The sequence below is a fragment of the Lonchura striata genome, chromosome 6, assembly GCF_046129695.1.
Source record: "Lonchura striata isolate bLonStr1 chromosome 6, bLonStr1.mat, whole genome shotgun sequence".
Lineage (NCBI taxonomy): Eukaryota > Metazoa > Chordata > Aves > Passeriformes > Estrildidae > Lonchura > Lonchura striata.
In genome coordinates this window covers 31,193,603-31,207,946 of record NC_134608.1, presented here as the reverse complement: position 1 = coordinate 31,207,946, position 14,344 = coordinate 31,193,603, and the positions used below count along the sequence as shown (strand labels likewise).

At 34.0% G+C, this 14,344-nt stretch overlaps 1 protein-coding gene across 7 annotated transcripts in view; it reads left to right on the top strand.

Annotated features, from left to right (window-relative positions):
• The window catches only part of FMN1 (formin 1), a 176,896-nt gene that overhangs the window by 152,648 nt on the left and 9,904 nt on the right, over positions 1 to 14,344 (top strand). For all 7 annotated transcript variants that reach the window (XM_021539273.2, XM_021539275.2, XM_021539276.2 and 4 more), the window contains 2 exons: positions 4,129 to 4,180; positions 7,239 to 7,388. In XM_021539273.2, coding sequence (XP_021394948.2) covers positions 4,129 to 4,180; positions 7,239 to 7,388 — 202 coding nt within the window. The remainder of the gene's footprint in view (positions 1 to 4,128; positions 4,181 to 7,238; positions 7,389 to 14,344) is intronic.

Genomic DNA, 14,344 nt, shown 5'->3' with positions numbered 1-14,344 from the left:
AGTATGGTTTCTAGGATGGGGTCCATGTTTTGGCTACATTTCAACATGCCTACCTAAGAGGTTTTAGTTTTGACTAATGAGGAACATGGGTTCCCATAAGACTAAAAATGTCATAATAACCATTTGTCACTGTTTTAACAGTCTCTGTTCAGGCTTTATAAAGTTCCAAGAGGAATGTCAGTAGGGGTTTTGTTGTTTACTTTTAAGGTTGAGTTTTGGCTGGGTTGGGGTTTTTTTCTACATCTTATTATAGATTCTGTCTTAATCCTAACTGTGACTGATTGGAAAACATGAGTCAGAAAAGATGTATCTCCCTCCTCAAGGGAAAAAAAATTCAAATACCTTGTTTTAGGATTGTGTTTTTCCTATGCAGAAAACACTACAATTTACAAAGCAGTCTCTTAAAGTTCTTGAAGCATATATTTTTGAATCACAGGAACTTAGCCTTGGAATATAAAATTAAGAGTTCTGGTATCTTCATCCTGACGGCTAGTTGCTGCAATTTTCTTGTAATTGTGGAAATTGTCACTGCTCCAAAAATCTTAGAAAATTTGTAAAAACTTTATGCATCAGATCTTTCAATTATGAAAGTAATAAAATACTACAAAATAAAAGAAAAGCTGTAATGTGCTAAATCAATACACTTCAGTGAGTTATCCTTCTTATGTGGGTTCATATATTTAAGGTCTGAGAGAAGTAACAGAAAATCTATCTAGTCAGACTCAATGAGTGTTAAAATTTTCACTAGAGGGGCATAATAACAGATTTTTTTTGTAGTTGTGGCTACCCATTTTTCTTTCTTTGTCTTTCTTTTCCTTTCTCTCCACTTTTCTTAGCGCATCATCATTCTCTGCTTGCCTCTGTTAGTTACTGACCTTCTCAATTTTCAGTCTGTGCTGGTATCCAGTATTTTCTTTCCTTTGTTCTTTGTAGATCCAGTATTGGTTCTGTTGTAACTGGAAGTTGCTCTGCATACATTAGACCTGTTAAAAATAAATATTTTCTGGTATTTTCTCATTTTCAGTATAGTGTTTCATGTACTCTTCCATCCTCAAAAACTAGAAAATGTGGAAAAAATAAGTGGGAGGATTTTGTTACTATTTCACTTTAATACTACTTCAATTTTTAAACTCTTAGAGGATCGTGAATCTTCATGCTGACTTCTGAAATTTCATTAAAAGGAAATCATCACAAATATCTGATTCATAAGGCAAATTCATAAGATCATCTAGCTCATGTGTTCAAAGATGTCGGAAGGCCCAAATGTTACTTTGGTTCTTTTGTCCCTATTAAGTATTGCAGTACATTTGCTGTGGAGCTTCCTGTTTAGTTTCCTCCTAATGGAAATCAGTTTACAAACACCAAAACCTACCTGCAAACCAAATCACTACTCAATAAATGGGGAATACTGAGGAATTTGCTTCAAAACTGTCCTAATCAAAAAGCCAATAGACACTGTATTTCAGTGTTCACTGCAGTCAGGTTTTCTCTGATACAAGAGTGATACCAGGTGTCATTTAAAAATAAACAAAATGTGCTGCTTATAGTTGGGCTATAGAACACTTGCCACAACAGGTTGTGGAAGTTAAAAATACTATAATAGCTTGAGCAAAGAATGAGCAAGTTCTTGAAGGAGACCCAACTGAGGATTTCATTTCAATGCCATTCAATGCAGGAAACGTTTTGTATGAGCTACAGAATCTCAGAGGAGAGTTCACTTGGGGGAAATGTGTTTGTCCTGGTCCGTAATTCTAACTGAGAACCTGTTTCAGTGCCTGCCAGGGGCAGGATATTGGGCTGGATGAATCCCTGTGTCAGTCTGATATGGCTGTTAATATATTCTTAACTTGAGGAAACTGAAATCAAACACCTGGTCTAAGGGTGAAAGGATTACCTCGTTCCACTTCTGCAAAAAGCAAATCCTATGCAAGCAAATATGGTGTTGCTAGAGAAATAAAAAGAAATAACTTCTTTCACTTATGTGATTAATTTGAATTGCCTTCAGTAACTTCATGAATTAAGACAAGGATTGATATCTTGACTATGGGGCTTTTAAGACTGCTGAGGAAATTGCATTGTTTCATGGAAACATATATCTGATAGCATTGAGTGTGCTAGTCATTGCAGGTTGTGGAGGGGGAGAAAAAGGGCAGGATATTTCAGATTTTGAGTGGAAAATTAGAAGTTTTATGGAACATAAGAGAATTGCTCTAGTTTCTTGTCTTACACATTATAGAATTTGTTATATGGAGTTGTTCATTTATTTTCTTAACAAGTCAGAAAATACTAATTTCAAATAAATGCTTTTGAACAATTCCTTGGTGGACATGTTTACAGTTAAAAATACAGAAAATATTGTTTTCCATATAATACTGATATTTTCTTCCTTCCTGTTTTTCTTTTTATTGGTACACAAATACAAACACTGCTACATTAATGTAAACTGTGTGTTTCTTCCTAAAAGTCACACCTTTTTTTTTACTTTGTATAAGAAATTAAATGAATTCTTTCCACTGTCTTTCCTTAACTTGTTTCTGCAAGATTAAAAACAGCAAATCAGGTCTTGCCACCTAACTGTAAAAGTATAAACATGTTGTCCTGGTTAGTAGTTACTGTGTTTCATGTGTAGGGATCTGAAGATACTGTTTCTGTTGTAGCTGGGAGTGTAGCTATGTTTGAAAACCAGAAATAAGTGTAATAATTAATTGTACCATTTTATACATAGTTCAGCTTGTGTAGTTAATTTTATATAATTATGAATCAATAGAATTCCAACCTGCATTGTCTGCTTTTAATGGTATAAAATTAAAATAAGGAATTAAGTATATTCGGTTAATTTTAGGCAAATTTTTGGGACCCTGAGATGAATGTAATAAATCAGATTTGCCCTATATATTTCACTTGCAGCTGTCTTGCCACTAAGATTTGAGGTAGAGAACCTAATCATATAGAATTAATTGCTTTCCTCACAAAGGGCACAGAACACTGTTTCTGTTTATTTGCCACATTGAAATAATAGGAATAAATATCTCCAACACACCCAATGTAGGGAAACATATGAGCTGAAATTAACTTTTTTTGTTAACAGCAAATATGCTGAAGCAATCAATACTTATTTTCTTTATAAACTATCATAGTACAAACCTCTTTGTCAGTACCCTTATAATGAAATTGAGTCATTCAGGACCAGTTTCTCAATGGCCTTGTCTGTGAACTCAGTTTGTAACTGTATTCCAACCAGGCACTCCTGTAGACTGAGATGCAAAAAGATAAAGTTATTTATCATTGTATTAAAAAGTGTCTGAATTCTGTTTATATTAACATTACCACTTGCAGGATTATTTTAATATGGAGTAGGAATAACTTTTCCACAGTAGTATTATTTTATATACATGGTATTCTACTGGAGCTGAAGTTGCTCTTCTGTATGAAGAAGACTTGATCAACAAAAACTTGTTTTGCTTTGAGTATCCACGTCAGGAAACATTTTCACTAGTAGAGAATGCCTATCTTTTGAAAATCAAATCCTTTTAAGTAGTTCATGTGAGCATTCTGTAATAGAGGGGCTCAGATTCACTAACCATATTTCAAACTTCTGGCTGATTTTTCAAAAAAAATCATGTATATGCCATACATTTAAAACCTACTACATGTGTTTTCACTTGCCAGCTTCCAAAACAAAATGTGATAGCTCTGTGGAACAATTGATGTTAACTATGTTTGGTACCTGGTCAATTCCAATTCAACTTTCAATTGTTTATGCTGCAGAAACATGTTTAAATTTGTAAGTTCTGGTCTACAACAATAAAGAAACACAAATTCTTTTTCTTTTTAAAACATCTGAAAGTGAAGTTTAATTATATATGTTTTATTCAATTAATGCCTAACACTATATATTATAATACGGATTTTAAATTACTTTTCAAATCCAATAAACTTTATTGGTACAGTAGAAACATTCATTGTATACAAGAAAAAAGTAAAAATTGTAAATTAGCAAGTGTTTCCCACTTTTATTATACTTAGTATACAAACTGTGCAGTATTGAAAATAAGATATATTTAATCTGTGGGCTTTCTAAAACAATAAGATAGTAATTTATACCTTTAAAATGTTTCTCACTGGCAGCTAAAGAAGAACGGAAAAAAGAAGAGAACAGTTTGGAAAATGCTCAAAACTGGTAAGATTTTTGATAGTGTTTTTTAACAGTGTATTTTGATTAAAGATATTATTGAATTTAGGAATTACATTAAGTAGCAAAAAGGATCTGTATTTCAAAGTAGTAATATGTTTCCTGAAAAACTCTTGTGTAATCTTCCAGGAAAAACTTCATTTGAATTTTTATCCAACCAGTCTACTGTGTTTGAGGTTTTAATAATTATCAGCATTTAACTGAAAGAGGATTTTACAGAAAAGATAAATAACTGATTAACTACTTTATGACATAAAAATGTATTTCATCATCACTGAACATTTTCATCACTTGCACTTGGTTGCCTCAGAAATCCCAGTGTTTTTATTTCTTGAATATTTGTGCCTCACTTAGGCCAAAGGAGTCAAAGTATGAGAAAAGTGAGATTGATTTATAGATAGATAGTAAAATATTCAATAAATTGGTTTTACTAATACATATTGTTTACCAAATTGTAGTTTTGTGAAACATCCATCTTAGCTATGGACCTGCTATAAATAAACTGGGGTAAATTAATTTTTAACTTCCTATCAATATTTTTTCTTCCTGGTCACTGGAGGAAGATCTGTGGTAATTTGGATTTTAGTTGTGCTTTTCTCAGACCATATTCACTCCACCTGAGACACTTCAGTTAGTTTTCCTAGGCAGTCAGGAAGAGGGAGATAAGGGGCACTTCCCAAATGAAGTTCAAGTGAACTGCTCCCATCTGTTGCAGAAGATGCCTAAATATTGGCTGAACAACTGGCTGGGGCTGGGGCAGGTAAAGCTGGGGCTTTACCTCCTCATTTCAAGTCTCTGACTGGCTCTACTTAGCTACAAACCTAACTTCTTGGCTCAAGGCTCCTTCATATCCTACCTGCTTTGTAGCCTTTCTAGAGTAGAACAGACTCTCCAGGGTGGGGAGCTGCACCCCATTTGTAGTTGACTTAGGCAATTAGTTGTTCAACACAGAGTTTGGGTTTTTAATTGCTAGCTGAATATTCAGTATTTTAAATTACTAATTTAGAAAGGCAGAAAGTAGCCCAGGAAGCCAGATTAAGGTGGTTGAAAGCAAAGGAGTGGTACTGGGGGCTGATGAAGAAAGGAAGAGAGGATGCAAAGTGTCAGGATGAAGGCAGAGAGAGACAGTGCAAGATTTCAGGGTCCCACCTTTGTATGCTGCAGCTGGGATGGTGAGGGGTTCTGTTAGGTAGAAGAGTGCACAATGTACCTGGGGCTGTGTTACATGAAGCCAACCTGAAAAGAGTCTTTGTTCTTGCTGCTTTTGGCTGAGTTACCCCAGTGAAAGTGCTGTGAACAGCTGAGGAGCATTTGGCCCACCCAAGTGAATGTAATCCAAATTATGTTGCCCAGTAAACATAAATGGTTTTAACCATGTAATTATGACTAAGATATTTTAGTATTTTTAGAGTTTGAAAACTAAAACGTTTTACACAGATATTTAAAGCTGTATTTTATTTGTTTGTTTATTTATTTTTCTTCTCATAGTGTCACTGCAAGATCCATGAACTCTGAATGTTATAGTCTTATATACACATATTTCATTCCGATTCCTTAAATACGGAACATCAGTTAACTTGAAATATAGTTAAATGTTTCATGCAAGTCCTAGTAAGAAATGTAAAAGGTTATCACATATGAGGATTTAAAAATCCTATTATTTTTATAGCTTACCTTGAACAATATGGGATATTGTACAGCATGGTTTCTATCTTTAAAGTGTCAAAAAAACCTCAGAGCATATTGGCTCATGTGGCTAAAATCTAAGCTTCGTTGTGAAGTAGCTGGTGTATATATTGCTTTATTTTGGATGGATAACTTCTGTAGTTTTAAATGGATACTTTACATTCTTCAAGCCTAGCTAAAAAGCTTGAACTATAAACTAAATCAAAAAATCTTGAGCCTAACCTTTGTTTTTCTGTATGAAAACCTGCAATGTGAACTACGCAAATATAAATGAAGAAGGATGCCAAAGCTGCATTCATGGTTCATGGTAACATGGTTGGAGAGTCATACTTACAGGTCTTCAAAATTATTTATTTAATTTTCAAGATTTACACCTCCTGCGTTTAGTTTTAGAACCTATTTGCAACTCTGAAGAAGAATATAGATTTCTTCTGACTAAATAAAATTATTATTACAAGAAATATTACTTATTTTAAAAATATGATGTTACCTTTGCTTTTAAATTATGGCATTATTTTTAATAAATATCACCAAATATTTCAGGATTGTTGTATCTACTTTGCAGAGAAAAGTGATTCAACTTTAACAAAACTGAACATACTTTTATTTATATAAGTACCTAGTTATATAGGTTGTTCCATTTTATGTATACAAGGCAATGTCATAAAAGTTAATGCACAAAAAGTTAAAATGCTCTTGGAAGTATTGTCTGTACTAAAAGAATACTTCGAAAATATCCAGCTGTATAGCAATTCAGTAACAGCCACATTATAATATCTTTTTAAGAGCATTAAAATACTGGCAATGTATTTTTGTAAAATTAATTGCTTATTGACACATGTGGAAAGAGATTATTTTCAGTCAAACTGTTGCAAAAGTACTATTGGCACTCTCTGTTGTTGCTTGGTTGTTGCTGCTACCAATTCTCCCTAAATACTAGAAGATTATTTTCAACCAAACCTAGAGATTTTTTATTGACTTGGTGTGTGACTCTTCTAGAGTTCTTCAGTGAAGATAAATGGGAGAATAGGATCTTCATGGAGTGCAGCAGAATAAAGGAAATAAATATATTACAGCATTTCTTATAAGGCAACAAGCTATGTTTTTCTCATTATAATTGAACACCCATGATTTGCCAGTGTGACAGATCTCTGTGCTGGCTCGTGCATCTCTAAGTTATCCTCCTGGAAGAGAGGTGGGTGTTGGAAGGTTAGTTGTATTTAGTGTGAATTGCTGCTGTAATTTCCAAGGGTAAGGAGAAGTTATGGTAATTACCTGCCTTGACTACTGAATCAGATAAACTGTTTCCCCAGTGGGCTTATGCAGTGACTGGTTTCTTTTCTTTCCCCCTCCCTTGCAGCTTTGAAGAAACAGTGGGATACTTTGGGATAAAGCCAAAGCCTGGCGAGAAGGAGATCACACCAAACTACGTTTTCACGGTGTGGTATGAATTCTGCAGTGACTTCAAGACCATTTGGAAACGAGAGAGCAAAAGCATTTCCAAGGAACGGTAAGGTTCTAATAAAGTCATTAATACCATTTTAGATGTCTGGGAAACTGCTGCTTCTCAAACCCAACAAATTATACTCCTATATTTCACAGGCGTCATTGTTTTCTTTCAGATCTAATGGACATCAAGGAAAGATTATTCCCTCAGGGTGCGTAGGAAAATTCACCAAAGGCATGCTGTCCCCACAAAAAGATAAACACATATAATCTGATAAATTACACTTTTGTAACCCCTTCCAATTACTAGCTAGTAAAATGAAAGGAGAGCTGTGCTAATTTATAACAGATTGCTTCTCTGTGCATTTTCATGTTGAACTAGCCTAAATGAGGCGATATTGTTGTCGCAGACAGTACAGACAAATAAAAGTGAATGCTTTTCCAGTTAATATACTGCACTTGCATCAAAGGGAAGCCCCAGAGATTCAGGCCACACTTAGCATAGTGTCGAAGCCCCACACTGAATTTACAGCGCTACTTCTGAGTTTTGGTGTCCTGCTGAGGACATCAAACTGCTTGCCGCTAGATCTCACAACAGTCTCCTGATTTTATTAGTTAGAGTAAAAGAACCCAAAAACCAAAAACCTTCAATTATTTTCTTGATTTTGTTGAAGAAACTTAAAGTCTTTTACACAAAAAAAGGAATTCTACTACAAGCTCATCACGCTCAGCATGTTACAATTCATTTGAAAAGACCTAGAGTGGTAATGTAGTCATTCCTTGGAAAAGAATGGAGCAATTGCTTTCAGCATGAAATTTAAATCCAGGTGCTTATTCTAAATTGACAGAGATTTAGACTAAAATGTCTTTGCACTTATATTTTCTATTTTGCTTCAAATCAGTGGGGCTTTCAGGTTCATAGAAGGTAGATTTTTTGAAGGACTAGATGCAGAAGTTATGAATTCTCAATTATTAACCATATCAGCATTGTTTTATAGATCTTATAGTTTTAAAACTCTTAAAAGTTGTAGCTTTTTTTATCATTTATTGATTGGTTTTGGAAGCTGACAACTGCAAATATTTACAATGAATCTTTTATTTCCTTTTATCTAAATCAATACACAAATTTAGTTTGCATGTTAAAAACGGTATAAAATAAAAAGTCCCAAGCATGTTGCTATGGTCACGATAGAGATCATCTCGGGCATATATTTTATACTGAATTGTGACTTATTTTTATTCCAAAAGCAATTAGGAGGAATAGAAGTTAACTGCCCAAGAAAAAAAAAAAATCCAAACCATACATCCTTTCTTTTTTATGTAATTAGCACCTTGCTAATGGTACACAATGATCCTTTCAATTCGATTTGAAATGCCTGATGTTTTGACAGTACATAACTTTTTAACTATCTTAATACAATAATTAAGAAATCTTTGTAAGTAGATTTGCTATATTGTGTGCTTTCATACTTAGGTGACAATTTCATGTGCTTTAATAACTGTATCAATCAAATCTACAAATAAAAACACAGAACAAATATATCATCAGTTCCTCTGACAGATGCCTTTATTCCTGTTCCATGTAAAGCAATACCAGTAAGAATGCAGAACAGCAATTACTATAATACTTCTAAGTGCTGACACTTTCTGTGTCATATAGACTGTTCTTCAAAGCTCACTTCAATTTTAACAAAGTTTCATTGGTTTCAAAAGGACAATTCATTGTCCTTTACATTCAAATTTGGATGATTCATCAAGGTGATGGCCTGTTAAAATGAGAAGCCTTGTGTAAATATTAAATTAGAATGACAAAAGAGCTGTTTTCATAATTCTAAATTGTTCTGTAGTGTGCTACTGAAAAGGACACAGTGAAATCAATAGATTCAAATAGGGAAAAGCTTTTTTCATCACCTGAAAATGTCTTGTAAAGTCTTGATTATTTAAGGATCCTTTTTAACAAAATATGAAACTAACAATTGATGAACTGCTGTCCAAAAAAGTTTGAAAGCAAGGGAAGAGTCATTGTACATACTGGTAACTAAAAACCTTAGAATGACAGGAATGGACAGCTGTCTTCCTTAACTGGTTAATTAATTGGATGCACTATTTGTTGTGCATTTTTAAGGATTGCAATTTAATTTAAAAAAAAAAGGAAAGAACATTTTTATTATGAACCCTTATTTCGTTTTGAAGGAAGTTTTAAAGAGGAAGAAACATGAATGTAAGTTAGTAATTGCAAACTAAGGTTCTGAAACTGAGGCATTGATACCATTATGTGAACATGTTTCCAATTGGATTCCCTTTCAAATTTCAGAAGCTGAAGAAAACCAATGTAAAATGTGTAGGAATTAGCTAATTATTTAATAGGAATGTTAATATAGTGGATTGTAATTTGTCTCTCAAGAAATATTACACATAAAAATTAATTATAATATAGAAAATTATAATTAATCAAAGGAATAATTAAAAATGTATTAGGTTAAATTTAATAGTAGTAAAAATAGATCAAAAGATCTATTATTCCAAAATTAAAATTTTATATCCCAAACTAACTACATTGCATTGTACAACAGACAACTTCAAAATCTCTTGAGTTTCAGGAAAAAAGATTGCTGTCTTTAACTAAATGACAGTCTCAGCTGTGAAGAACCTGTTTCATCTAAAGCTACTTGGCTCCCAAATGTAATACAACTGTAGGAATCTAATGAGATTTCAATGAGACTTTTTCTTAAAGTAAGGGAAACACTTCAACTGAGCTGCCCTGCATTTAACCTCACCATGAAAATAAATTAGCTGCCTGCAAAATATAATTGAGTCATTGTCTCTTTCCTGGACAAAATTCACACATAATTTAGGAATGCAAGATGGAGTTACAGATAAATAAGAAACTATGATATGTTGATATGATACATGATATATAAATGACAATAGGGCTAAAATTAAAACGATTTTCCAAACCATATGCCTGATAGGAATATGGTGACAGTTTACTTTTCCTTCAATACCAGAACTTAAGTACAATGAAATAAAATTTGTTTTGACAATCACATTATCTGTAAGAAACAGCTTAATGTAAGCGCACCAAAGGTTGGAAACATTTCTTTCAGTGCTGTTTTGGTTCAAAATCCAGCTTTGTTGTTGACGGCTTTATCATTTACAATGTGTATGCATTCAGGTACATCAACTGCTTTTATGCTTTTTTCTGCTTATGAAATTTTGAGATGATAACTGAATCGAAGACTAAAAAATTGGAGATTTTGGCAATAAAGTACTCACAGCAAGGTGGACTACAGATATTTCCACTGTCACTTCCTTTTCTTAAACTACTAAATTTATTTGCAGTGGGCATGTCTATGAATTGAGAACCAAGACAAATACATATTTATAACTACTTAAATCCATTATATATACATATATGAATGCCCATCGATAAATCAATTAAAGCATTCATGGTGTGTTAAATTACATTTAAGAGGATGTTCTAGACAAGTCTGAAATAAGGAAAAAGTATAAATACAGAGAAGTGCTAGTAGTTTGCAGTGATTTTCATCACAAACTGTGATTATATTTTGCAAAAGAAATGTGGCAAAGATTATAATAATGTGATTATGCCTGTTGTCCTTCAGATATGAAATAATTAAAATAGGAAAGAATTGTTGCTCTTAATTTAACTCACTGCTGACTCTTGCAAGGATTGTTACAATGGTTGCTCTACTGGATAAAGTAATCTCTTTCAGATTGAATATGCATACAAATAGTCCAGAATTCAGAAATCAAAAACAGAACCAAAATTTGTCTCAGTAGCTGGAGAAGACATGATCATTATTTAATGGACAGAATTATATTTTTCATCTTGAAAGCAGAAACACCATGTCACAAGAAGTTACAGATGGTAAAAGCTTGCATTGCTTCTAAATGGTGACAATACAAAATCATATTAGAAAAATCTACAAAGGACTTATACATTAAGGGAGTTTCCAGCTGCAAAAGCATTCTGGGGATTATCACCAGGATTTGGCTGTCTTTATATACTCCTAAATATCTGCCAGTGGCCATCTCAGATGGACTGAAATATATTTTTGTTCTGTAGCCCTTGTAGTCCTATTGATTTTTCTTATGCACCAACTTTACTAAAATAAAATTTAAAAAAAAAATCTTACTCGTTATGACTACAGAAATTTCTGATTTACTTTGTAGATAAACCACTGTCAGTACATCCATAAAAACAAAAGAAACATATCAAACACATTGGCAATTTGAAGTTTGATGACAAAATCCACTGACAACATACATTTTACTGTATTTTACTAATTGAGTTAGTGAACATTTATTTTAAATGCAATCTAATGATTTGATCAGTAATGGCCAAGCTCTTTCCATAAGATTTAGGCCCAAAGGCTTGATAGGCAGTTGTATTGTACAACATAGTAATAGAAATGGCAACATTCAAACTTCATAATCTGATATATGGCTTCTAATTTTAAAGCTAGCCAAGTACTCTGTAAAAGCATCTGCCAGGCCAGGTAATATGCAAACATCTGTCCTCTAAAATTTTGATACTGAAATCTAACCTGTTTTATTTCTTGGACTAACAGTTTTCAGAAATGGAGCTGTGACTTGAGGTTTACTTTATGAGCTGCATACAGAAATAGGACTGAGTAGAAAGGCATTTAATACATGAAAGGAATCTGAGCTCTGGGGATTTCTCATAGTCCTAAGGGAAGTCACTGTTCAGCTGTGTTAAGGATCTGGACTGGGTATGCAGCTTGGCTCCAGATTGAACAGTTGATGTTGACTGAAGCTACCTCCACTTGTTCATTTCCACCCATATCTGAAATTTTGTTTGCACAACATTTCTTTATGCCAAAACAGTTTTATGGGAGAAATTTAAAGTTCTAGTCATGGGAAGCTCAGGTGACACAGAGCTGTCATTCCAAGTTATTTCCTAACACACAGCTATCCACATAACTCACTAGCTGCATGAAAGGAGCTGTAGAAGCGAAAAGAATGGATTTTCCAGATTATTGAGAAGCTGAGAAAGAACCAGATAATTTGGTTTCTGTTGCTACACAATAACAGAGCCAGAACATGAGTATGTGAAAGGCAATTGGTTCATTTACAAGCAATTCTGTTTTTTCTAACTGGGGAACTTCAGCGGGTAGAGTGTGCCAGTTCATGCTGCTTTCTGTCTGACTTGAGTGGAAAGCAGAGGTGAAAATGATAATCAGTTTGTCTTCTTAGTCCCTGGCTTGGTAATATCTTTTCCTGTAAGGGAGATACATATTTTCTATATTTTTCTTACAAAGGAAACTTTTTCATAATAAACACAGGCTTATGTTTAGATTAGGTTTCTGCATCCCTAGGTACAAAATAAAAATAATTTTGAATAAAAATAATGTCTTTATTTTTCACTAATAACTTCTAATTTGAGGCTTGGCTTTTATCCAGTTTACAGGAGAAGACACCACCTACCACATAGAGGCAGGAAAAAGCTGATTACATTCCCATTGGTTATAGTAGGGATACATATGGAGTATTGGAGTCATGATTCTCATATTTTAAAATACATAGTTTTGTTAGTTTAATTCAATTTTTTTCTATATTGTATGCTAATGTGCAGTACTGCTCAGTTTGACACCATATCTTCTTTATTCATTAAGGTGCATTGACTTCTTTTGATCACAGAATAACGTTTCTTTTGAGCACATCCATGTTGCACTTCATCAGATTTGACGGTTTAAGTGATCAGCATTCCATAATGTTTTGGCCTCATGATTAGGCTAAGTTAGCCATTGGTCAGGCTGGAAGGGACCATGGTGGCTCACCTGGTCTGGTCTCCCTGCTGGAGCAGGTCATGCTGGAGCACATGGCACAACACTGCAGCCAGACAGTTCTTGAGTATTTCCAGTGGGGAGACTCCACAGCCTCTCTGGACAACCTGTTCAGTGTGCAGCCACCCTCCTCTCTTGTGCTGTGGTTCACCTACTCTGTCATCCCTTCTGGTCTCTTCATCCTCTCCAGTGCTCTCTGTCCAAAACTGTCCTTGTCACTGTGAACATAGATTGTGGCCCTCGATCTCAGGGCTTGATTCTGTTTCAGCATCCTCAAGGTAAAAACCTTCTTCCTTATATCTAATCTAAATCGACTTTTTAATTTAAAACCATTACCCTGTCTCCTTTTGCAATAGGCCCTGCTTAAAGTTGCTCCCATCTTTCATTCTATTTTTTCTATCCAGGTTTCCTAGAAACAGTGAAAATATGCCATAAAATGCACTGAGCTAGACCTATATTAGTGACATAATTTTCTTTTTAAGTCTAAAAGTTTGTAATCCCTGTAATTCTCCCTTTGGATGAAAGTGTGGACTCGACATTTAAAAACTATTTGAAAACACTTCTAGAACCAAGGAGAATGTGATCAGATAGAAAATGTGTTCAAAATAGGGAAGAGTTTAGAAGCTGATCTATTGGTATGATTCTGCTGAGAAGAAAACTGTCTTGAAATCCATCATCATCTTTGCATAAGCATTGTAGCTGTGCTGTCCAGTGGGTCCAGTCATCCTGCCTTAAGAAGGAAACTGTGCAGATCAACAAAAATAAAGGGATGGAATTATGTGTTGTCATGTAGTTGTTTACATGTAGAAACAGGGAATGCTAATTAAGTTCTAAAAGTATGCCAGCTGTATTTAAAAAGTGTACAGAATAATAATTTCATACATGTGTATCTGAGGCTGTAGTTACAGCTTGAATCAACACTGTAGCTAAACAGTGTTGAAGTTTAGCTGAAAGTAGTGTAGATGTTTTCTCCTCTTATGAAGCACCACCAGGAACTTGCCTGTACATGCTTCTGAAGTACCTAGAGAAGAATCTTTTCTATTTCCAACACTGATAAAATTTCCAACATCGATAAAGACAATGATGGACTTATGAATATGTTCTGTGTTTTAAAAAGAATCCAACTTGCTGCTAGTGTTACAACAAGGAGGTACACATCAGTAATTGCAGCTATAATCCACTTTTCTTT